Source organism: Mytilus trossulus, unplaced genomic scaffold (assembly GCF_036588685.1).
Source record: "Mytilus trossulus isolate FHL-02 unplaced genomic scaffold, PNRI_Mtr1.1.1.hap1 h1tg000373l__unscaffolded, whole genome shotgun sequence".
Lineage (NCBI taxonomy): Eukaryota > Metazoa > Mollusca > Bivalvia > Mytilida > Mytilidae > Mytilus > Mytilus trossulus.
The window spans coordinates 2,298,282-2,325,596 of NW_026963340.1; the positions used below are offsets into that span (position 1 = coordinate 2,298,282).

Consider the following 27,315-nt stretch of genomic DNA (forward strand, 5'->3'; position numbering starts at 1 on the left):
GTAGATAAACTCTGAAATCAAATTTTAGAAATCCTTGCATTGTAGTTCCTGAGAAAAATGTGACGAAAATTTTAAACTTGGCCACCATGTGTAAAATGATACAAGTGTACAGTACAGGAAGTTGTCTAGTGATGAATCTGAAAACACATCACACGTATAGCTGACTTATATAAACCCTGAAACCAAATTTCAGAAATCCTGGCATTGTAGTCCTGAGAAAAATGCTATGAAAAATATTCATAGGACGAACTTATGTACAGATGACAGATGGATGGACAGACAGAGGTAAAACAGTATATCCCCCTTTTTTTTTAAAGTGGTTTAAACCGGGGGTATAAAAAGACATTATATTTTGTCATGTTAGAGCCTCTTACAGCTGACTACACAGTATGGTTTTTGCTCGTTGTTGAAGGTAATAGAGTGATTAAAAGTTGTTTAAATCTATGTCATTTCAACTCTTGTGAACAGGCGTCTTATTGGCAATCATACCACATATCCATACTTTATATAATATTTTAATACATTTTATCTGAATTCAGTGATAATTAAATGAACACGTCAATATTTTTATCTATTACCCAAGTTCCTGTTAGGTCTATTTGTACCATCAAAATGGATGTGCGTGAACATTCAGAGACTTCCACAATCTTTTTGCAAACTGTGTTGTTGTGTGTCATAGAAAGACAATTTGTTTTTATTAACCTGTATTTTTGAGTTGCTGAATCAATGCAAGTTTGTCCTTTAACCTTGTCCATTACTTTTCATACTTACTTTAAGTGCTTCCATTTCCATATTGGTTTTGTCTAGAACCTGTTTATGAGCTTGGGTTTGAACCTCTTGTTTTTCTAAATCAGCTTTACTTTGTTCCAAGTTTTTCTTTAAATTGTTAATTTCAGTAATTTTACGATTAATAGCATCTTCTTTTTCTTTTTCAAATTCTTCTTTCATGGCAGTCATTTTATTATTTGATTTGGATAATTCTTTTTGCTGCAAGGAAGAAAAAAAATTTTTAGTAGCGGAAGATTTCATTGTATACAAAATTCTGTAATTATCATTATATTGCTTTTAAATTTCAGCCTCATTTTTTCCTTGAAAAGGCAAGTGTTACTTTATTTGATGCCACATGACAAAACAAAGAAATTACCAAGAAAACATTTGTGGCATAAATTATAACATGGTCAACTATTGAAATTCCATGGATCCAAATATACAGTTAAAATGTAATACATTGGTCAGTGATTAAATATTTCATAAGCACTTCTCCAGCCCCTTTCCTCCAAATTTATTTGTACTTCAGGAAGGTTTATTTACCAATATATAGACCCTTTTTGACCTGATAGTCTTTAGAAAAATGTTAATTTATCCTTTTGATTTTCATATTCATGAGGGCTAACATGGCCTTGTAGTTTTAGTACTGTTAATTCAGAAATTATTGCCATGTTTTTATTATTGTGTAAAATGTGACAGGGTTATAATCACAATAATTAAAACATGCATCGGGTTGTTGTCTCTTTGACACATTCCCCATTTCCATTCTCAATTTTATTATGAAATTTAATATACAAATTAAAAAGGATTTTCCTCAATATCACAAACATTTAAATCACATTTTGGTTTAAAATGACAAAATCACTATATCAAATGAATGCAATAATTTTTGAATTTACAGTTTCGCTAGATTGTCTGCGCTGAGGTTGTGAGTCCGAACACTTCATGTTGCGTGTTATTTAAACCTGAATCTTAATTGACTAAGATTTTGACAGTTTTGCTGCCAAAGGTCTTTGGTTTACTGAGTTGCAAGCTTTTAGGCTGGCATGGTTAACACTACAAGTATTTCCTGATGCCAGCCTAAAAGCTAACAGCTAAGTGGCCTGTCTATGAACTGAAAATGAAATCAAATTGTTTATGGTGAAATCCAGAGTAGCTCCACAGTTAGAAACAATGGCAAGACTTAAACAACACATTTTATCCTGGTCACTGCACAAAAATGTGAAGAATAGATATAGGAAGATGTGGTGTGAGTGCCAATGAGACAACTCTCTATCCAAATAACAATTTAAAAATTAAACCATTATAGGTTAAAGTACGGCCTTCAACACGGAGCCTTACATGAATTAAGGAAGAAAACATTGCAAGTTATAATATGCAGTAATTGATCTATAGAATTGAGAATGGAAATGGGGAATGTGTCAAAGAGACAACAAGCCAACCATAGAGCAGACAACAGCCGAAGGCCACCAATACCAAGGTACACAAGTGTCACAACACAAAGTCTTTACGTTACAATACATCAAATAAGTGACATTCCCCCATTGTCTTCACAACATACAAAACTTCCAATGTTAACTTACCACATCTTGTAAAGTAAGTTTAATAGTATTTACAACATCATTATGTTTAACAATTAAATTTTCCCTCTCCTTCTCTCCTTCCTTCCTCAATCTATCTTTCTCTTCTCTAAGTTTTGCTGTTTGCTGTGTAGAACTTGACAAGTCGGCTTGTAGATCCTGGATTTTTCTGGAGATGAGAAAGTAATTTTATATAACAATGAAACTTGCAGAACTCATCATACAGAATTACTTCTGTTTTTTTTATCTAAATTTTGATTGATTTTTTATTGGACTAAAAAATTTATGAGTATTTGTAAATAAATCCGTAATTTTTTGATAATACAGTTTTCTGCGAATAATTTGCAAAGAATTGAATTGAAAAATAAAACATTTTTATCAATTATTTTTATTTTCCTTTATCATTGTAAATATTCTGCTAGTTTACGTGCACCAAACTTTAACAACCAATATCATAGAGATTCTTCAATTTTTTTTTACAGTGTTGATTTACTACTCTCAGAGTTTTGGGGAAGAGTCAGTATGGATAATCTGCCCTTTAAACATTTCAAATTTCTGATATATATTGAACATGCAAGTCCAAATGACTGACACATGTGCTTGATTTTATCAATGGAAATAAAGAATTAGACTGACAAATTTTCAAGCTATGCCAGTCCAATTATGTCTTTTCTGCATAGAAAAAGTATCCAATAATTTAAAACCAGTATCAACAACACTTGGGTTTTTATCTTTCTCCATTAGGGCTATTCCATTAAAGTGGTATGTGGGTGGGTAGGTAGGAAGGGACGTTAAAAATATTTCTACAACAATTTTTTTTAGATAATTTTGCATAATGGTAATAAACTCAAAACTGTATAAAGACACGACCCACATTCAATACTGTAAACCAACTTATTTTCGTGAGCGATTTATTTTCGTGACTTTCCCCGAGTAGAAAAATAGCTCAAATATAAATCGTCGCAAGTATGTAAAATGTGGATCATTCCTTATTAAACTATGACAAGTAAATTCAAAAATCGCGAAATGAAATAGCCGTGAAGTGGACTTAAAAGGGTAAAACATGAAATAAAGTATCTGCGAAAATAAGTTGGTTTACAGTAATTAAATTTCGTTTAACCCTTCCACATATATTTAAATGGAATAGCTCTTATAGATAATCCAGGGAACCCAAGTAGATTTAACATTTTACAAATTTTAAGCAATGAATAAATAAAATGATCACCAATAAGAAGAGATTATCAAAATATCTAAAAGGGGCAATGCACAAGTTTTAGATACGGTTATAACCGTCAAAATATGGATTGTAACAATTATTTCACAACTTCATTGAGATTTAGATTGTTCGAAGTAAATACAAATAAAGTAATAACAACAGACAAAATGCAGTGCAAAGCTAACCACAAAAAAAAAAAATACTGCAGTATCATGCTGCATCTGTGTTCAGTATCAACTAAAGCATTGTAATTTAAATTAAAAATAAAATAATAATATATCAAAATGAAAATTAGCAATAAGACCAAGCAAAGATATATCATTACAAAATACCTACAACTTAAAATTCATAATATTTCTTAATATCATATCATTATGATTGATCTTGAATTATTTGTTCAAAAAGGTTACTGTAAGATCAGTATTGACGTAACTTTGTCACTCATGCAACTTTATTTCACTGTTTAGTACGAAACTATAGCAAACTTGAGTACAAATCTTCCCATAATTCCATACAGGTTGTTAAAAAATTTCTTCTAATGAAACACAGAATACAGATGTAATAAACAACATTTGTAAAGTTATTTTGAATTATATATTCACATCTTTTTTGACTGTGCAATTATAATTTTATATAAGTGTTAACTGCAAAAAAGCTAATTGAAAAATCCTCAGCGAAAGTCAAACTGACAAAACTATTATCTATTAAATTGATTTGCAACTATCTACACATCAAAACTCAAAATCTTGCTGATTTAAGGGAAAGCAACATTCAGTTATGACAATACAAATAGTTCAAAGAATCAGTCGAATATTCCTGTATTATCTTTCTAAAAATATTTTCTTCAATTATCTTTAAGAAACAGATAATATAAGTACAGGAACCAGTCTACAGATCCAGTTTGTAGCTGATGAATTCTGGGTAATAAATAAGGTTGATGTTTTGATCAGCTGTTTTTGAAAATGATGATCTAAATTTTACCTTTTGACATGAAACAGTCATTTTGTTGCATGCTATATATCCTTACTCCAGCATTAGTTTATAAGCGTATGAAATTTTGTAGTACAATGCAACATGCATTACGCTCCAAGTCAGCATGTGGTATAACTTAATCGGAGAATAGTATGCCATTGCATTAATGTTTCAGCAACATCAGTTGAAACCAGCTCATTCTATAAATTCAGTACCGCCTTTGTGCATAAATGTTCAAAAAGATGAGTTTGTTTTTTTTTAAGTGGAAAGCCAACAAAGCAACACATTGCATTTTTATATTCTTTACCCAGAATTCATTTCTAACAGGAAATGACCAATACAAACAAAGGGAGGTAAGACAAACCTATTTCTGTCCTGTAGCTGTTCAGTTAAAATAGACAGACGTTTGGAACTATCACCAGAATTCCTCATCATGTCGCTCATTTGCTGTTCCTAAAAACATAGTCAATAATATCATACTACACTCTCCCCTTATATTGAAAAATCTGAATACTACTGTGTATTGTACCTGATTGCATATTAGACCAATTTTGTTGGAATGTTCTTATCTTCTAGTTTAATTAAATCATACTACACTCATCCTAACTTAATTCAAATTTTGTATTGAATCTAATTTAAGTTAAGCCAATATTGTAGAAATGCTTTTGTCTTTGAGGTTTAAAATTTTAACATGAAAACAACAACTTTTTTAAGTTCAATTTGAAGCAGCAATTTTTCTTAGTTCTATGTACATCTGCAGTTTTTATAAGCTTCTTAGAGTAGTTTTTAAAAGTTAAAATAATCATGCTTTCATTGCCATAATGTTTAGCCCCGTTAGCATGTAGAGACGGCTTTTACATACATCTTGCACACTATGGAACAGAATCATCTATCAAGCTCTACAGCAATTCAAATCATACCTTAAAATTGTATTTTCAATTTCCTATAATTATGTTCACTAAAGTTGATAAGGGCAATTTGAATATTCTTTATAGTGAAATTGTCTGTTTCTTCCCGAAAGGGAATATCTTAAACATATCAATATTAGGAATTTAACTCTTAAAACTGAACAGAAAATGAATTTATATACAATACATGTACATGTAACAGCCAACAATATTGAAAGCTAACACTCGGGTCATGGTTACATATTTGGAATGCATAATATACAATGTTCAATTTTGTATCAATTAAACAAAGTTGCCAAGAAATTAAATAATAACTGATAAAATATGTAAATATAAATGTGAAAACAAATTACAGATACACTACACTGAAAATACACAAATATTATAACTTAATGTGTATAAATATAAGGGTGTACACATATAATCCAGCCAACAATATCAAAAGCACAACATGTATTTGGAAAGTAGCATCAAAGCTCAGGTAGGGTTTAAACAAATCTTTGAAGAAGGAAAACAAAACACTTGGCTTGCCTAATAAACTGCATTGATACTATGAGAAATATTCCAAGTTTGAGATAATTTAGTGTCCTTAACACAAAACTAAAAGTATGGTTTTAAAATGAAAATGTTTTCTCAATAAATTCTATTTTTAGAAACACAATGTCATAGTAGAGCCAAAACCTGTGAAGCATTATGTACATTGTGTTCATTGTGTACATTGTGTACATTGAAATTGATTTCTGAACATTGAAAATTAGAAAAGTAGAAAAGTTTATATACTGTCGATTCATTATTATTCGTTACATACCAATTTTCATAGTTTTTTGTGGGTACAGGTAAACCATGAATTCAAATGTACCACGAATATCAAATTTTCAATAGGCTTTGTATACAGAGATTGACAAAACCACAAATCAAATATCCACGAATATGCAAGTTTTCAGCAATCCACGAAAATTGATACCCAGGAATATAAATGAATTCACAGTAATGTATTATAACTGACATTAACTGGTGAGAGGTCATATTTTCGGACACATAACACTTTCCCACATTAAGATATGGAGCAGCTGATAGTAATATCGAATAAAACACATGAGGACATTTATTTGTAAATATTTATTTTTTGCAGGAAAGAAAACCTTGCCTCAAGGTCATAAAACTTTCGAGCATGAATTTTGAACTCAGACTCGAAAATCAACCAATCAAATTGCTTCGAATTGTTTCGAGGATGATTTTTTGGCTCCAAGCACTGAGCAAAGTTTTATGCCTTCAAGGCCTTATCTAAGACATCAGCAGCTATACTGGACAGAAATCACGACAATCACAATACATATCAGGAATCCATTGTAAAACAAATATCACCATGGTAATTACACTTACCAGCTGTATCTTCTCATCATTAAGTCTCTTGGCCTTATCTTCACTGGAGTCAAGCTTTCTCTGCAGATCTTAAAATACAAACAAAATATTAGTCAATTTGACCTCTTTCATGCAATGTTGGCCATAGCCAATTTTAGCTTTACTATCAATAGGTCATTTATTGCAAATTCAGAAATTATTGCATGCATTCATTATTGCAAGCATTCATTATTGCAAGCATTCATTATTGCAATTTTATCATTTTGGCCTAAAATGGGATTTTAATTGCCGCGATATTGACATAAATCCTGACTACTTCATATAAAAAATTTCAAAATGCGAGTTTAAATTATTGCGATTATAGCCCTGTCATATTTTTGCAATAATGAAAACATTGCAATAATTTCTGAATTTACAGAAAGTTTTATGCTTTAAGATATTTATTCTTCTTGAATCACTTATATAAGTGACTCCAGCTTCCTTTGTAAATCTTAAATTGAATATGCAAATAGTATTAACTTGTCTACTATGATTTCTGTCAGGAAAAGTTTCCCAAAACATTCCATGAAATGTTATCTATACACCACAAGAAAAAAAGGAATCTACAATAACTGAAGTTTTTTCCTGATATCTGAGATCTGAGCTACTTTTCTCATGTTTAATTTAATTCATTTGCTGTTCTTGTGTGTAGCTTTCCTAATATTTGAATTGCTGCACTAGTGTTTAATAAGTTTGCAGGTATCTAAGTTGTTTTACATGTTGTATGTGTGCTTTAAAACTTACCTGATATTTGAGATTTGAGTTGCTGAACTTGTGTGTATCTTACCTGATATTTGAGATTTAAGTTGTTGTACTTGTGTGTAACTTACCTGATATTTGAGATTTGAGTTGCTGTACTTGTGTGTAACTTACCTGATATTTGAGATTTAAGTTGTTGTACTTGTGTGTAACTTACCTGATATTTCAGATTTGAGTTACTGTACTTGTGTGTAACTTACCTGATATTTCAGATTTGAGTTGCTGTACTTGTGTGTAACTTACCTGATATTTCAGATTTGAGTTGCTGTACTTGTGTGTAACTTACCTGATATTTCAGATTTGAGTTGCTGTACTTGTGTGTAACTTACCTGATATTTCAGATTTGAGTTGCTGTACTTGTGTGTAACTTACCTGATATTTGAGATTTGAGTTGCTGTACTTGTGTGTATCTTACCTGATATTTGAGATTTGAGTTACTGTACTTGTGTGTAACTTACCTGATATTTGAGATTTGAGTTGCTGTACTTGTGTGTATCTTACCTGATATTTGAGATTTGAGTTACTGTACTTGTGTGTAACTTACCTGATATTTGAGATTTAAGTTGCTGTACTTGTGTGTATCTTACCTGATATTTCAGATTTGAGTTGCTGTACTTGTGTGTAACTTACCTGATATTTGAGATTTGAGTTACTGTACTTGTGTGTAACTTACCTGATATTTCAGATTTGAGTTGCTGTACTTGTGTGTAACTTACCTGATATTTGAGATTTGAGTTGCTGTACTTGTGTGTAACTTACCTGATATTTGAGATTTAAGTTGCTGTACTTGTGTGTAACTTACCTGATATTTCAGATTTGAGTTGCTGTACTTGTGTGTAACTTACCTGATATTTCAGATTTGAGTTGCTGTACTTGTGTGTAACTTACCTGATATTTCAGATTTGGGTTGCTGTACTTGTGTGTAACTTACCTGATATTTCAGATTTGAGTTGCTGTACTTGTGTGTAACTTACCTGATATTTCAGATTTGAGTTGCTGTACTTGTGTGTAACTTACCTGATATTTGAGTTGCTGTACTTGTGTGTATCTTACCTGATATTTGAGATTTGAGTTGCTGTAGTTCTAAATTGAAGGTTTCAGAAGCTTTACTTTGATTGTCTATTTGAGAAGTTAGTTCTGAAATAAGTCAAGGAAAATAGTCATATTAACCTCTTCTGCTGATATAAAGGCAATAACCAGGTAAAGAGAGACAAACTGACAACTGGTCAGAAACATTATACCTTCCACAACTTTCTTGTATGAAGTATAATCTAAATTCTACTCAAAACAACAGATCAGAAGATACACACAACTTTAGTTTTATTTTACTCATATATTTTTAGGAAATTTATTCTTGACGGCAAATCTTTGATAGTCCCCATTAAATTTACAACTTTGCAAGATGAAGAGCAATTTAAAGACTTAAAAATTATGCAGTCATTTCAAATAGTTGAAATTGAATTTTAGTATTGTGTGTAGACTGAAAGGGAAATTTATTAAGATACATATTTTAAAAGTTTTGTGCATAAAAAAGATTTTTTTACACCCCTACAGTGTTTGAAAATTATGGGTATATACTGCCCCCACTTATTCAGGACTGATTTTGATAATGCCTGTCACACTTACTTTCTACTTGATTCTTCATGTGGTTGTTCTTCTCCCTGGACGCAAATAAATCTTCTTCCTGTTTATAAATAACAATAGAAATACTACATGCTTATCAATAACTCATATACATTGCATGAAGTTCGCCAAAACTGAAATCTTTTTATTAGTATACTTTTAAGCTTGACCTTGTGGAATTCAGACAGTAGTATAGAATTGCCAAAAATAACGATTTGTTTTTCATTCGATATCATTTATTGAAAGTTATTTAAAAAAGATTTTAACAACAGAACTTTAAACTTCTTGATCTTCTTTCAAATTGAGGAGATTTTTTTCTGTTTTGTATATATTGTAATATAAGCCATTTTACACTATATAACACCACTTTATAAATTTATATTTAGATATTTTTTAAAATAACTTAATATTCCTTAAATAGCTATAACGTTTAGAATTCCACAGCAAATTTAGTTTTTTATACTGCAAAGTAAATAAATAAAAGTATAAGGCTACATACAAATAATAATCATGCAGTTTTTAGAGAAAAGAATATTAATATTTAGAGAGTTTGATATCCAGCTGGAAGCCTATGTATTACCCTTTTACCTTCTATCAGCAAAATCTAAAGGAACCCAAAAAACTCTAAACAACATGCGTAAATAAGTATTGAAGTTAAATAAAATTAGTAATGCTCTATTCTATTTATAGAAAAGTTTCTGAAACAGAGGCTGAATATTTTCTTCAAATTTTGCGAGCAGCAGCAAATTACGAAATTCAAGTTGTTACAAAAGCAGGAAACATATACTGTGGATTCATTAATTTTTTGTTGAATACAAATTTTCATGGCTTTTGTCGGTACGGGGGGACCACAAATTTTAATATTCGACGAAATTAAAAATTTTCTTAAAAACTGGAAGTAGATTGTCAAAACCATGAAATTAAATATCAACGCATATGCAAGTTTTCCTCATACCACGAAAATTGGCATCCAAGAAAAATAAATGAATTTACAGAACTTGTAGTTTATTTTAGATATTTTCCGGTATAATATTTATCAACTTTCTTAAAGCACATTCAAGCATGGCAATCAAAATAGATAACACTCAGCTTTGTATGGCTTTGATAATGAAGAAACTAACTTTTGTGGGGTTAATATTTCATTGTTTTGTTTCTGAATAAGATTTCATGGGGATTAATTTTTGTAATTTCCTTTATGAGATATTAAAATTCTATGTAGATGATAAATTTTTTGGAGTTTAAATTTCATAAAAATGACTCCTTTGACAATGCCTTGACAATACCTGATTTATATTTTCTCGGTTATAATTGCAGTGATTTAATTGTGATAATAATCAGATTTGTTTTCCACTGCATGTGACTATACTGCTCATTAATGTAGAATGTGTGTTAGTTTAGAAAACATCAGCCTTTGTATCAAAAGCATGGGTTATAAAGTGTAGGTCCATAGTTTAGGACCATCTAATCTGTCTAAGGCCCTCTCATAATTCAACAGTTAAAGTCCAACCAGCCATTTTAATTGATGGAGTGTGAATACAAATAAATCAAATATATTTTATGCTGGTACCAGTACTTTATGTTTTAAAACTAACAAATGTTAAGATTTCAATAAAACATGATAAATTTAAAAAAAAAAACAAATAAAAAAAAAAATAAAAAAAAAAATATTTATGCTGCACATGATGATGTTCTATTGAAATTTTGATTTGAATAGAATTTGTAAAAATTTAAAAGACATAGTTTATGACCTTTGAATACCATAATTATTTTAACCCCAGCACAAATAATGGAAAACCTTACAAGAAAAATGTTTGTTTGAATAAATGAATCCTCTGTGTAATAATAAAATGAAATTTATTGTACAAGTATTATATAATGTTACTTCGCAGGTGATACATAATAACTTGCAACTTAAGAAAGCATAAGCACTCAAGTGTTAGTAGAAATGTGTATTCAACTGTTCATCGCAAAAAATGCTTTATTCAAATTCAATTAAATGAGAAATATAACTTCCATGAGTCCTTCAAAGGAAGAAATATTTTGGCTAAAGCAGCTGAATTAACTGCCAAGTCCAAGGGAGATAATTAGTACTTTTTCTATTTTGTTTTAAATCTGCGGGACATAAAACATCTATATGTTTCTTGTATGGCTTTCCAATTTATATATGGTCCATTTACCAACCCCCCACCCCCCCTTTAAAATGTCCTAAATTTTGAACCCTGTGTGCTGTGAGGATGGTAGATTTATTGCTAATAGCAGGTATGGGGCTGAATTGTGTGCGTTTTTGCCCCTTACCTTCAAAATGTTTGTTTTAATGCAACATGTCATTACAGAGTAAAGCTTCCAGCTGAATCAGTCCAAATCTCTGAGAATAAAGACACAATGTTAGTAGTTAGAAAGGGTGTTCAAAACATTTGAGAAATAAGCTTTCAAACTATGATATGACAGCCTCTAATCAACACAGAATATTCCTCTCTATAAAAAGTATATTTTGTTGTTATATGTTCTCAATCTGATTGAAATACAACACTCTGTTCTACATTCTGTTCTGGTAATAATTTACAGCCAATGAAAATACAGCCTTCAAATTTTTGAAGTTGTGTATCATTATGACAAAACCAGAGGATATCGAAGGTCTTTAAAACAGAAAGTAGAATGTCAGCTGAGTGTCAGAGATTTCAATCCGATTGATATATTCTAAAACTATTATTTCTTGAAGTGAAGCATAGAATAATTTTAATTTTCCATGAAAATTGAAATAAGCTAATTTTAACATACTATTCAAATAGAAATAAGCTTCATGAAGGTAAAAAGTTGAATTGTATAAAGTAATTGATAACAGAAATGTGTTCAATAGAAAAAGAATGTGTGAACAAGCTACATTACTTATCAACTATGCAAGAAATTTCAAGTTGACTTAATAATTACTTATAAAGTTTATGGAACAAATAAAGGACACAGCAATAATTTTGAAGTAATTCAGCAGTTCTACATTTTAGCGGTTAATTTAATACATCCACTTACAGCCGATTTCATTCAGTGTGTAGGTAAAGGTAATATCTTTTGTTAGCTTGCTTGCTAGCTGAAGTGTGTTGTCATTATAAGTTAGATAAACTACCCTCCTTTAACAGTAGACCAGTGCGACAGATAAACAATCTATCTGTCTGTAGGACTAGGCTACCTCGAAAGGAGGGTAGTTAACCGTACCTAATAATGACAACACGGTTCAGCTAGCAAGCAAGCTAAACAAAGATATAAAGATATTACCTTTACCTATACACTCAAAGAAATTAACTGTAAATCTGAAATCTTATTCCACATCGTCGTCCAATCAAATGCTTCGTACTTACCACTTCCTGTAGATTATTAGATAATTGTTTGACTTCTTTGTTCTTTGTCGTTAAAATTTCCTCCAGTTCTGATATCTTATGTTCTTTCTCTTCCAATTCTAGACTGACTTGGCTCGTCTGTTAAAACAAATGTAAATAAGACATCAAAACCACAAAAGACCAGGGCCATGTTGAATTGCAAAAAATTAAGATGAATGTACAAAAAAAGTGTCCTTGTGATTTTGATTAATACCAGCTAATATATTTTAAATTCAAATTCTTGCAAGGATTTAATTCATGCAAATACTACAACTGTGTGAGTATTGCAATAATAGAAAAAAAATAATAATACTGAAATTGCAATAATTAGCACTTAAAATTCCCTAACAATCATGATAATTATTACCTTAGCACCTTCCTCAAGTCGATTTGACTCGTAGCCTTTGATTTTAGTTTCTGACTGAGATAATTATTACCTTAGCACCTTCCTCAAGTCGATTTGACTCGTAACCTTTGATTTTAGTTTCTGCCTGAGATAATTATTACCTTAGCACCTTCCTCAAGTCGATTTGACTCGTAACCTTTGATTTTAGTTTCTGCCTGAGATAATTATTACCTTAGCACCTTCCTCAAGACAATTTGACTCATAACCTTTGATTTTAGTTTCTGCCTGAGATAATTATTACCTTAGCACCTTCCTCAAGTCGATTTGACTCATAACCTTTGATTTTAGTTTCTGCCTGTGATAATTATTACCTTAGCACCTTCCTCAAGCCGATTTGACTCATAACCTTTGATTTTAGTTTCTGCCTGTGATAATTATTACCTTAGCACCTTCCTCAAGCCGATTTGACTCGTAACCTTTGATTTTAGTTTCTGCCTGTGATAATTATTACCTTAGCACCTTCCTCAAGCCGATTTGACTCATAACCTTTGATTTTAGTTTCTGCCTGTGATAATTATTACCTTAGCACCTTCCTCAAGTCGATTTGACTCATAACCTTTGATTTTAGTTTCTGCCTGTGATAATTATTACCTTAGCACCTTCCTCAAGACGATTTGACTCGTAACCTTTGATTTTAGTTTCTGCCTGTGATAATTATTACCTTAGCACCTTCCTCAAGACGATTTGACTCATAACCTTTGATTTTAGTTTCTGCCTGAGATAATTATTACCTTAGCACCTTCCTCAAGTCGATTTGACTCGTAACCTTTGATTTTAGTTTCTGCCTGAGATAATTATTACCTTAGCACCTTCCTCAAGCCGATTTGACTCATAACCTTTGATTTTAGTTTCTGCCTGAGATAATTATTACCTTAGCACCTTCCTCAAGTCGATTTGACTCATAACCTTTGATTTTAGTTTCTGCCTGTGATAATTATTACCTTAGCACCTTCCTCAAGCCGAATTGACTCGTAACCTTTGATTTTAGTTTCTGCCTGTGATAATTATTACCTTAGCACCTTCCTCAAGCCGATTTGACTCATAACCTTTGATTTTAGTTTCTGCCTGTGATAATTATTACCTTAGCACCTTCCTCTAGACGATTTGACTCATAACCTTTGATTTTAGTTTCTGCCTGTGATAATTATTACCTTAGCACCTTCCTCTAGAGAATTTGACTCATAACCTTTGATTTTAGTTTCTGCCTGTGATAATTATTACCTTAGCACCTTCCTCAAGCCGATTTGACTCATAACCTTTGATTTTAGTTTCTGCCTGAGATAATAATTACCTTAGCACCTTCCTCAAGCCGATTTGACTCATAACCTTTGATTTTAGTTTCTGCCTGTGATAATTATTACCTTAGCACCTTCCTCTAAACGATTTGACTCATAACCTTTGATTTTAGTTTCTGCCTGTGATAATTATTACCTTAGCACCTTCCTCAAGCCGATTTGACTCATAACCTTTGATTTTAGTTTCTGTCTGAGATAATTATTACCTTAGCACCTTCCTCAAGCCGATTTGACTCATAACCTTTGATTTTAGTTTCTGCCTGTGATAATTATTACCTTAGCACCTTCCTCAAGTCGATTTGACTCATAACCTTTGATTTTAGTTTCTGCCTGTGATAATTATTACCTTAGCACCTTCCTCAAGACGATTTGACTCAAAACCTTTGATTTCAGTTTCTGCCTGAGATAATTATTACCTTAGCACCTTCCTCAAGATGATTTGACTCATAACCTTTGATTTTAGTTTCTGCCTGTGATAATTATTACCTTAGCACCTTCCTCAAGTTAATTTGACTCGTAACCTTCGATTTTAGTTTCTGCCTGAGATAATTATTACCTTAGCACCTTCCTCAAGTCGATTTGACTCGTAACCTTTGATTTTAGTTTCTGCCTGTGATAATTATTACCTTAGCACCTTCCTCAAGTCGATTTGACTCGTAACCTTTGATTTTAGTTTCTGCCTGAGATAATTATTACCTTAGCACCTTCCTCAAGTCGATTTGACTCGTAACCTTTGATTTTAGTTTCTGCCTGAGATAATTATTACCTTAGCACCTTCCTCAAGTCGATTTGACTCGTAACCTTTGCTTTTAGTTTCTGCCTGAGATAATTATTACCTTAGCACCTTCCTCAAGACGATTTGACTCATAACCTTTGATTTTAGTTTCTGCCTGAGATAATTATTACCTTAGCACCTTCCTCAAGCCGATTTGACTCATAACCTTTGATTTTAGTTTCTGCCTGAGATAATTATTACCTTAGCACCTTCCTCAAGTCGATTTGACTCATAACCTTTGATTTTAGTTTCTGCCTGTGATAATTATTACCTTAGCACCTTCCTCAAGCCGAATTGACTCGTAACCTTTGATTTTAGTTTCTGCCTGTGATAATTATTACCTTAGCACCTTCCTCAAGCCGATTTGACTCATAACCTTTGATTTTAGTTTCTGCCTGTGATAATTATTACCTTAGCACCTTCCTCTAGACGATTTGACTCATAACCTTTGATTTTAGTTTCTGCCTGTGATAATTATTACCTTAGCACCTTCCTCAAGCCGATTTGACTCGTAACCTTTGATTTTAGTTTCTGCCTGAGATAATTATTACCTTAGCACCTTCCTCAAGCTGATTTGACTCGTAACCTTTGATTTTAGTTTCTGCCTGTGATAATTATTAACTTAGCACCTTCCTCAAGACGATTTGACTCATAACCTTTGATTTTAGTTTCTGCCTGTGATAATTATTACCTTAGCACCTTCCTCAAGTCGATTTGACTCATAACCTTTGATTTTAGTTTCTGCCTGTGATAATTATTACCTTAGCACCTTCCTCAAGACGATTTGACTCATAACCTTTGATTTTAGTTTCTGCCTGTGATAATTATTACCTTAGCACCTTCCTCAAGACGATTTGACTCGTAACCTTTGATTTTAGTTTCTGCCTGAGATAATTATTACCTTAGCACCTTCCTCAAGTCGATTTGACTCGTAACCTTTGATTTTAGTTTCTGCCTGTGATAATTATTACCTTAGCACCTTCCTCTAGACGATTTGACTCATAACCTTTGATTTTAGTTTCTGCCTGAGATAATTATTACCTTAGCACCTTCCTCAAGACGATTTGACTCGTAACCTTTGATTTTAGTTTCTGCCTGAGATAATTATTACCTTAGAACCTTCCTCAAGACGATTTGACTCATAACCTTTGATTTTAGTTTCTGCCTGAGATAATTATTACCTTAGCACCTTCCTCAAGTCGATTTGACTCGTAACCTTTGATTTTAGTTTCTGCCTGTGATAATTATTACCTTAGCACCTTCCTCAAGACGATTTGACTCATAACCTTTGATTTTAGTTTCTGCCTGAGATAATTATTACCTTAGCACCTTCCTCAAGTCGTTTTGACTCGTAACCTTTGATTTTAGTTTCTGCCTGAGATAATTATTACCTTAGCACCTTCCTCTAGAAGATTTGACTCATAACCTTTGATTTTAGTTTCTGCCTGTGATAATTATTACCTTAGCACCTTCCTCAAGCCGATTTGACTCATAACCTTTGATTTTAGTTTCTGCCTGTGATAATTATTACCTTAGCACCTTCCTCTAGACGATTTGACTCATAACCTTTGATTTTAGTTTCTGCCTGAGATAATTATTACCTTAGCACCTTCCTCAAGCCGATTTGACTCGTAACCTTTGATTTTAGTTTCTGCCTGTGATAATTATTAACTTAGCACCTTCCTCAAGACGATTTGACTCATAACCTTTGATTTTAGTTTCTGCCCGTGATAATTATTACCTTAGCACCTTCCTCAAGTCGATTTGACTCATAACCTTTGATTTTAGTTTCTGCCTGTGATAATTATTACCTTAGCACCTTCCTCAAGACGATTTGACTCATAACCTTTGATTTTAGTTTCTGCCTGTGATAATTATTACCTTAGCACCTTCCTCAAGACGATTTGACTCGTAACCTTTGATTTTAGTTTCTGCCTGAGATAATTATTACCTTAGAACCTTCCTCAAGACGATTTGACTCGTAACCTTTGATTTTAGTTTCTGCCTGTGATAATTATTACCTTAGCACCTTCCTCAAGACGATTTGACTCATAACCTTTGATTTTAGTTTCTGCCTGAGATAATTATTACCTTAGCACCTTCCTCAAGTCGATTTGACTCGTAACCTTTGATTTTAGTTTCTGCCTGTGATAATTATTACCTTAGCACCTTCCTCAAGACGATTTGACTCATAACCTTTGATTTTAGTTTCTGCCTGAGATAATTATTACCTTAGCACCTTCCTCAAGTCGTTTTGACTCGTAACCTTTGATTTTAGTTTCTGCCTGAGATAATTATTACCTTAGCACCTTCCTCTAGAAGATTTGACTCATAACCTTTGATTTTAGTTTCTGCCTGTGATAATTATTACCTTAGCACCTTCCTCTAGACGATTTGACTCATAACCTTTGATTTTAGTTTCTGCCTGTGATAATTATTACCTTAGCACCTTCCTCTAGACGATTTGACTCATAACCTTTGATTTTAGTTTCTGCCTGTGATAATTATTACCTTAGCACCTTCCTCTAGACAATTTGACTCATAACCTTTGATTTTAGTTTCTGCCTGAGATAATAATTACCTTAGCACCTTCCTCAAGACGATTTGACTCATAACTTTTGATTTTAGTTTCTGCCTGTGATAATTATTACCTTAGCACCTTCCTCTAGACGATTTGACTCATAACCTTTGATTTTAGTTTCTGCCTGTGATAATTATTACCTTAGCACCTTCCTCAAGCCGATTTGACTCATAACCTTTGATTTTAGTTTCTGCCTGTGATAATTATTACCTTAGCACCTTCCTCTAGACGATTTGACTCGTAACCTTTGATTTAAGTTTCTGCCTGAGATAATTATTACCTTAGCACCTTCCTCTAGACGATTTGACTCATAACCTTTGATTTTAGTTTCTGCCTGTGATAGTTATTACCTTAGCACCTTCCTCAAGCCGATTTGACTCGTAACCTTTGATTTTAGTTTCTGCCTGAGATAATTATTACCTTAGCACCTTCCTCAAGCCAATTTGACTCATAACCTTTGATTTTAGTTTCTGCCTGAGATAATTATTACCTTAGCACCTTCCTCAAGTCGATTTGACTCGTAACCTTTGATTTTAGTTTCTGCCTGTGATAATTATTACCTTAGCACCTTCCTCAAGACGATTTGACTCATAACCTTTGATTTTAGTTTCTGCCTGAGATAATTATTACCTTAGCACCTTCCTCAAGTCGTTTTGACTCGTAACCTTTGATTTTAGTTTCTGCCTGAGATAATTATTACCTTAGCACCTTCCTCTAGAAGATTTGACTCATAACCTTTGATTTTAGTTTCTGCCTGTGATAATTATTACCTTAGCACCTTCCTCAAGCCGATTTGACTCATAACCTTTGATTTTAGTTTCTGCCTGTGATAATTATTACCTTAGCACCTTCCTCTAGACGATTTGACTCATAACCTTTGATTTTAGTTTCTGCCTGTGATAATTATTACCTTAGCACCTTCCTCAAGCCGATTTGACTCGTAACCTTTGATTTTAGTTTCTGCCTGAGATAATTATTACCTTAGCACCTTCCTCAAGCCGATTTGACTCGTAACCTTTGATTTTAGTTTCTGCCTGTGATAATTATTAACTTAGCACCTTCCTCAAGACGATTTGACTCATAACCTTTGATTTTAGTTTCTGCCCGTGATAATTATTACCTTAGCACCTTCCTCAAGTCGATTTGACTCATAACCTTTGATTTTAGTTTCTGCCTGTGATAATTATTACCTTAGCACCTTCCTCAAGACGATTTGACTCATAACCTTTGATTTTAGTTTCTGCCTGTGATAATTATTACCTTAGCACCTTCCTCAAGACGATTTGACTCGTAACCTTTGATTTTAGTTTCTGCCTGAGATAATTATTACCTTAGAACCTTCCTCAAGACGATTTGACTCGTAACCTTTGATTTTAGTTTCTGCCTGTGATAATTATTACCTTAGCACCTTCCTCAAGACGATTTGACTCATAACCTTTGATTTTAGTTTCTGCCTGAGATAATTATTACCTTAGCACCTTCCTCAAGTCGATTTGACTCGTAACCTTTGATTTTAGTTTCTGCCTGTGATAATTATTACCTTAGCACCTTCCTCAAGACGATTTGACTCATAACCTTTGATTTTAGTTTCTGCCTGAGATAATTATTACCTTAGCACCTTCCTCAAGTCGTTTTGACTCGTAACCTTTGATTTTAGTTTCTGCCTGAGATAATTATTACCTTAGCACCTTCCTCTAGAAGATTTGACTCATAACCTTTGATTTTAGTTTCTGCCTGTGATAATTATTACCTTAGCACCTTCCTCTAGACGATTTGACTCATAACCTTTGATTTTAGTTTCTGCCTGTGATAATTATTACCTTAGCACCTTCCTCTAGACGATTTGACTCATAACCTTTGATTTTAGTTTCTGCCTGTGATAATTATTACCTTAGCACCTTCCTCTAGACAATTTGACTCATAACCTTTGATTTTAGTTTCTGCCTGAGATAATAATTACCTTAGCACCTTCCTCAAGACGATTTGACTCATAACTTTTGATTTTAGTTTCTGCCTGTGATAATTATTACCTTAGCACCTTCCTCTAGACGATTTGACTCATAACCTTTGATTTTAGTTTCTGCCTGTGATAATTATTACCTTAGCACCTTCCTCAAGCCGATTTGACTCATAACCTTTGATTTTAGTTTCTGCCTGTGATAATTATTACCTTAGCACCTTCCTCTAGACGATTTGACTCGTAACCTTTGATTTTAGTTTCTGCCTGAGATAATTATTACCTTAGCACCTTCCTCTAGACGATTTGACTCATAACCTTTGATTTTAGTTTCTGCCTGTGATAGTTATTACCTTAGCACCTTCCTCAAGCCGATTTGACTCGTAACCTTTGATTTTAGTTTCTGCCTGAGATAATTATTACCTTAGCACCTTCCTCAAGCCGATTTGACTCATAACCTTTGATTTTAGTTTCTGCCTGAGATAATTATTACCTTAGCACCTTCCTCAAGTCGATTTGACTCATAACCTTTGATTTTAGTTTCTGCCTGTGATAATTATTACCTTAGCACCTTCCTCAAGCCGATTTGACTCGTAACCTTTGATTTTAGTTTCTGCCTGTGATAATTATTACCTTAGCACCTTCCTCAAGCCGATTTGACTCATAACCTTTGATTTTAGTTTCTGCCTGTGATAATTATTACCTTAGCACCTTCCTCAAGACGATTTGACTCGTAACCTTTGATTTTAGTTTCTGCCTGTGATAAATATTACCTTAGCACCTTCCTCTAGACGATTTGACTCATAACCTTTGATTTTAGTTTCTGCCTGAGATAATTATTACCTTAGCACCTTCCTCAAGCCGATTTTACTCGTAACCTTTGATTTTAGTTTCTGCCTGTGATAATTATTACCTTAGCACCTTCCTCTAGACGATTTGACTCATAACCTTTGATTTTAGTTTCTGCCTGTGATAATTATTACCTTAGCACCTTCCTCAAGCCGATTTGACTCATAACCTTTGATTTTAGTTTCTGCCTGAGAAAGTTTATGTGTAATTTCCTCTATTTGATCTAGGTAGGTTATGTTTAATTCTTCTGTAGATTCTAGCTTCTCTGTATTGTCTTTAGCCATTGCCTGAAATAAATCACACAATTTTACATGTATACGTAAAAAGTTTATCAAGAAATATTATTGGACTAGACCGTCAACTTATAAATTAGTACAATTGCTTTCTGTTGAAAACACTAAGGAACTTTGTAATTTGGGAAAGTACTTACTCTATGCATTTATGGTGACTTGAGAAACACCGATATCACTCAGATTACATTTCTACCTTGACAGGTAAGTTTGTATTTAGCCTATGAAATACTTATTTAGCCTTGAGAATTGAAAGGTCAGTTTATCCCATTCATACAATAGAAGTTTACCTATGAGGGTCAGAATGGGGTTTACAGAATAGAGAATACATGTTATAGCAACAACAAAATAGAGAAAAGAGAAAATGAACAACAAAATAAAATATAGAGAATACTGCAGTGCAAAAGTATAAAGAATACTTGAAAAGGTAACTTTAGTAACTGTAATGCAATACTGATAATATAATGATCAACGTGCATTTAATTGATAAATAATCTTGTAACAGAAAGACTATATATAGTAAAATCATTTTCATGAACATTTTACAGAATGAGAGTTATTTTTAAGGCTATTAAACATGTTAAAAGGAAAATGCCATAAACATTTAAAGAATACAGATATTAAAAAGACCCATGCAGGTCCTCATGTCATTTAAATTGTCAATATATAGGACACATCTAGTCAAACTGGTTTTAAACTAAACATCTAGTCAAACTGGTTTGATATAACTGATAGTTTCTTGCCCTAGTTGTATATTTCACAGTGACCCTATGTGTTTGTGCTATTAAAGAGTACATTGTAATGTCATATTATTTGATTTTCTGTTGGGACATGACCTACATTGTTAACATGAAAAACAGTGGTTTGAGATTTCAACTGATATTAGTATAAACAATGATAAATTAATATTTGGAATTTTATATCCTGGTTGATGATGTTTTTTTGGGACCAAGATGTTTTCTTCATTCTAGTTTATATTATGATTATTTTAACCTTCAACATTGTTTAATGCACATTTAAAGATAGAAAAAATTTCAGGTCTCATTTAAAATATTTTGCCCCTAAATAGTAATTTGTCAGATTTGGTGTAAACTAAAAAAAAAAGACAGTGTAATAGATAAGTATAGTCTATTTCTATAACAGTCAAGCAGATAATTTTTTTATATCTGAAAAAAAACCTACCATGTAAAGAAATATGCAATTTAAAGGCCTTTAATTACCCCTAAAATTCAACATTAACAGATTTTTAACAATTAAATCAAGATGCACAAAGTTTTAAGTATTGGTCAGAATATAGGGTTCTTTTGTACTTTAACAATATAAGTGACCTTAATTTTGGACAAGGTAAATGGCATGAAGCCAAATTTATCAACTTTTATTGTATGAATGGGATAAACTGACCTTTCAATTCTCAAGGCTAAATAAGTATTTTATAGGCAAAATACAAACTTACCTGTCAAGGTAGAATTGTATTCTGAGTGATATCGGTGTTATTCAAGTCACCATAAGTGCAGGAATAATATTTAAGATCTATGTTTTTTATATGTAGTCTGAAACTCACAAACTGTATAATATGTAACTGATATTTCTGACGTTTGTTATTTATGTGTATGTTAACGCTATACAACTTGTAAACTGTATATTTATGCATATTATACTGATAAACTGTATTTTTTAAAGTAAATAAAGAATTAATGTCACATTTTTTGCTAATTATCTTAATTGTACAAACAGTTCTCAATTTAATGCACAGAAAACATGTCAATTTTGTAAAGGTTGGTTCATATTAAAATGTTTAAACCTGCTGCATTTGATTGCACCACCTGACATAAGTCAGGAATCTGATGTTCAGTGTTGTCCTTTGTTGATGTGGTTCATAAAGGTTTCTTGTTTCTTGTTTTTTAATATAGATTATAGATAGTTCATTTTTGGGGCTTTTTATAGCATGCTGTTTGAGGTTAGCTAAAGTTCCGTGTTGAAGCCCTCACTTTGACCTATACTGATTGACTTCGACAAATTATGACTTGGTTAGAGTGTTGTCTCATTGGCACTCAAACCACATCTTCTTATATCTATATACAAGATGCGTACTGGTTTTTGTTGATGTAATTTATACCTAGGGAAAATATGAAGTTCTGATTTATTAATGATTTTGTCGGTTCTAACTTAATAAAACATTCCCTGGAAGCCTTAAATATGGGTTTGTATTGCAAAAAAGTTTAGTTTATTAACAGCTGTTTTGCAGAAAGGCAGTGTTTGATTGCCACTGAAAGGTATGCTGAATAGGAGCATCAATTTTGCTTTGCAGGGGGCTTTTAAAGAATGAAACAAAGATAATGTTCACAAAACACAAACATGTGAAGATACCTTTCTTTATTGATATCACTTTTCCAAAACTAATACAGGTCATGAGGTATCTTTTTTTGGAAATATTTGGAACATTTGGAAATAGATCAAAACTAAATTGGACTCCATGCAAAATATGTACTTCCTTTAGTTCTTAATATTTTGGTTAGGAAGAGCAAAGAAATCCATGAAAATTGTAACTCACAGACAAATAATACATAAACATTGATTGTTCTTTTTAACACATTGTAATATTTGATTAAATACCTTCATGGTAAATATATCCTGCTCCAGTTTATCAGCTCTTTCTTTCTCTCTCTGTTGTAATCTTTCTATCTCTCTGAACTTCATTTCTTCTTCTTCTGTTCTTGACTGAAAAATACCATATATTAATGTAAATTCAGAAATTAATGCAAGGTTTTTATTATTGCGAAAATGCGACAGAGTTGTAAACGCAATAATTTAAACTCGCATTTTGAAATATTTTATATGAATTAGACAGGATTTTTCTCAAAATCGTAAAAATTAAAATCGCATTTAAGTCTAAACTGTCAAAATCGCAATAATAAATGCAATCAATAATTTCTGAATTTACAGTATACATTACCTATTCAATTCAACATGCATAAGACAATGCATATAGGTACATGTAGTATACATTTAATGTAATTTAATTCTCATGGTTAAATGTCATACAAATGAAAGATTCTTTGTAAATATAGTGCAAGTGTAAAACCAACTTACTGTAAAACTAAAGACAATAGATGCAGAACATGTCCATGAGACACAGATGATGCCCCTGCTTGCAAGTGATCTGTACTTTGTGGTCATAAGTTTGGTATATAAGTGTCATAACATTTAGTTTAGAATAACTAAAGTTAGAGAACAGATTTTTTTTTGGCAAAACGCACTGACAAGGATAACACTTATTGCTACCTCTGGAGACGGTGGGGCATAAAAAGTACCAGAATCAAGAGCATCAATATATTGTAAAATTTCTGATGCTAATCATATTAAGAAGCTATATTGTGAGAGAGTGTATTAAGTTCAAATAGGCTTCATATTGTGCCATGTAATGAAATTCTGATTATCAATTCCTGAAATTTTATTTGTTCAATTTCTATAATATTGTTTGAATTACCAAATTGAACACTACTTTTCCAGAAATAGATTTTCAGATTTTCATCACATGGATACTGTAAAGTATAATACACCTTATCGCTATTTGCAAATATGTCCCACTTAACCCTAGAATCTACCCCACACAAACTATTGACATCATACAACAATCATTTTCCATTGTGGCGTCAAGATATTTTAATTATAATGTTAAAATTTTATCATGTTTATGGGAACCTTTGTGATGACAAGTAATGGCGGACAAATAGGGATAATATGTATATTGTCAGATCAATACTTATATTTATAAACCTCCCTGTTCTTAACCATTTAAATCGTGTGAGTACCCACCTCCATATCATCCTTTGTCATGGCTTCCTCTTCTATCTGGAACTGTAAGTCTTCTACTTTTCTGAAATGAAATAAAATTATTGTAAAGTCTAAATTTCTACAAGATGTTTGTGGAGAAAACTCTGCAAAAAAATATAAATTGAGTTCTTGTCATAAAGTGGTATGGACTGAAACAAATTATATACGAATAGAGAAACAATTCTTAATCAGCAAGAAAGGGACTTAAAAAATTGAAGAAATAACAATATTAAATTTATATCTTTAAGGAAAACTCTTTAGTCCTCTTACTTCCTAAAACAAAATCATAGTTTTTGAATTTTAAGTTGAGATGTATAGAGGTCAAAATTAATTGAAAAACCAAAATCATCAGCCACAAGTATTCACAGCAAAATAAATCCTCATTGGCTGAAATAAACTTCTTGACAGAATATTTTGCTGGTCTAAGAGAATTTTTCAATCTACCTTTTTTCTGTATCTAATTGGTTAACAAGTTCTACTTTTTCTTGCTGCATGTCAGCTACAAGGGACCTAAGTTTGAGAACTGTATCGTCGACATCCTGTTTGTATCTTTCTTGTTCACCCCTCATCATTGACATCTGACCTTCGGCCTATAATATGACATAAATATTACAATGACTGTAAATGTTATATAATGAATTCTAACATGACGTTCAACAAACGATGCAAAAATTTGGTATAAGCCCATTGTTTTTATACATAGAAGACATGTAAGTAAATTATCATTAAAATTCATCCAAATTTATCTAAATACGCTATTGTAAATAGTTTGAGCATGTCACTTATTCTGTTTGCTCCGCTCTTTTACACCAATCTAAAAGCGAATTAATTTATGGGAACTGCAAATATTTGCCTCCACCTAAGAGCGCTTCGATCCAAAAGAATTGCTGTATTTGTCCTATTAGAATCGAAATAATTCATGGGGGCTTAAATATGTCTAGATTTTACAATGGGTTGTCTCTTTATGCCGATATTTTACCCCTCACTATTGCTCAGGATAAAATATTTGTCATAAAGGGCCAACCCGTGGTAAAATCACGATATATTCAAGCCCCTGTGAATTATTTCTTAAATAATTTTTCTTCATGGTCTAATAATTTAAGGAACAAAAAAATTGCCTAACACATATAATTGAAAATGTCAGATCAATGTAAGTTAAAGAGAGACAATATCTTCTTCTGTCAAGTTTACATGTTTTAAAATAGCATAATGGATTTATTCAGTACTTAAATGATCTTTAAGCAAATCAAACTTTTTTTTTTTGTTATTTGGAAGACATATTTTTGTTAATGTCAGATGTTTGATAATCTTTGTTACTATTAAGAATTTAAGGGAGTTCGCTTCTCAGTTTCAAAGTAATTAACTTTTCAAAACACTAGTTTATATTGATAAGGAATTAATAAAGGAACCCAAAGAGCAAAAAAAATATATAGGTCACCGTGCTTGTTTTCGAGATATGAGCCATTGAAATTTTGGCGGGAAAATATACTCTCTTGACTTTTCATAGTTTTATCATTGACAAGTTTAAGTTCTCAAAAACTGTTAAAAAGCAAAATTTTATAAGACTTTTACAGATGGCTTATCACTATCCATGTTAAAGAATTTCAAAAAGAAAAATGGGGGTCACCGGGCAAATTTGTTCAAGGCATTTAAAGGGATGAAACCAGAGGATTCCGAAAATCTGACAAAAAAACCAAACATGACAAGCTAGCTTCCTTAAAGAGATGAGTTTGACATATTGTAGGAACACTTGTCTATTGTTGATGACTTTGTTGTTCTCTTGATGTCTTTTAGTTTTTTGTGTCATAGATTGCTATCTCATTTACATAATCCCATTTATTTATAATTATTTGAACTACCTCATCACATTGTGCAGCAGCCCTAGCGACCTCTGACCTCTCTAAATCTCTCTCTTTCAGCAGCTGTTCTATATGTTCTTCTTTCTCCTTTAAGGCTTTCTTAAAAGTAGAATAGAAAAACAAAATAAAAATTATTCAAATGAAATGTAAAAACAAAATTATTTAACTACATATTTGACAGCAAATCCTGCATTTTCAGAATTTTTTGTGTTCCAACACCAGTCATCCACTTAAATTAGAAAACAAATCCATATAATTTGTTGACACACAAGTAGTAACAATATTCAGTTATCAATGAACCTAATAAAATCTCTATTTTCTGTCCAGAACACCAAAAAAATGCCAAACACAATAATATTTCCAATGTACAATTTCCATTGCCAGTGTATGTGTACATCAAGTAGAACTTCTTCAATAGCCTGAAAATCATCTGTTTATTGGTTACAAACCATTTGAGACTGAAATTTCTTGTTTTATTGTCTTTGTGGTAGATAATTATAGCAAAAAAACCAATAACTTTACCGATATTAATAATAAATTTTAAGAAACACGCAAATAAACTCAACTTGTTATTGACATGGCAATGAGTACAAGCAAGTTAAAAGGGGAAATTATCACACATTCATGAAAGGTCATAATACAAGGAAACTGCATATTATATAAATATATGGTTTTACAAATATTTACAGCTTCACAATAATGTGCCTTCCACTATTAGCAGTAAAAATATAGTCTTTTGAACTCTGCTACACTTGTCTTACTTTCTGGACTATCTATGCCAACTCCTCTCCCCAACCCTTTGATGTAGATGTTGAATCATCAAATCAAACTCATAAATTAACTATGTGTTAAAACATATGCACAATCTATGCAT

General features: G+C 32.1%; 1 protein-coding gene across 11 annotated transcripts in view; it reads right to left on the reverse strand.

The window, feature by feature from the left end:
* LOC134701964 (CAP-Gly domain-containing linker protein 1-like) overlaps nt 1-27,315 on the reverse strand; it is an 87,314-nt gene that overhangs the window by 30,140 nt on the left and 29,859 nt on the right. For 10 of the 11 annotated variants that reach the window (XM_063563082.1, XM_063563084.1, XM_063563081.1 and 7 more), the window contains 13 exons: nt 26,442-26,540; nt 25,027-25,172; nt 24,565-24,625; nt 23,362-23,466; nt 20,628-20,745; nt 15,833-15,867; nt 12,578-12,694; nt 9,231-9,288; nt 8,658-8,741; nt 6,828-6,895; nt 4,901-4,989; nt 2,352-2,517; nt 772-987 (listed from right to left, as the gene is read on the reverse strand). In XM_063563082.1, coding sequence (XP_063419152.1) covers nt 772-987; nt 2,352-2,517; nt 4,901-4,989; nt 6,828-6,895; nt 8,658-8,741; nt 9,231-9,288; nt 12,578-12,694; nt 15,833-15,867; nt 20,628-20,745; nt 23,362-23,466; nt 24,565-24,625; nt 25,027-25,172; nt 26,442-26,540 — 1,362 coding nt within the window. Of the gene's footprint in view, nt 1-771; nt 988-2,351; nt 2,518-4,900; nt 4,990-6,827; nt 6,896-8,657; nt 8,742-9,230; nt 9,289-12,577; nt 12,695-15,832; nt 15,868-19,192; nt 19,228-20,627; nt 20,746-23,361; nt 23,467-24,564; nt 24,626-25,026; nt 25,173-26,441; nt 26,541-27,315 lie in introns of all 11 variants that reach the window. The other variant, XM_063563076.1, reaches the window with a different exon arrangement.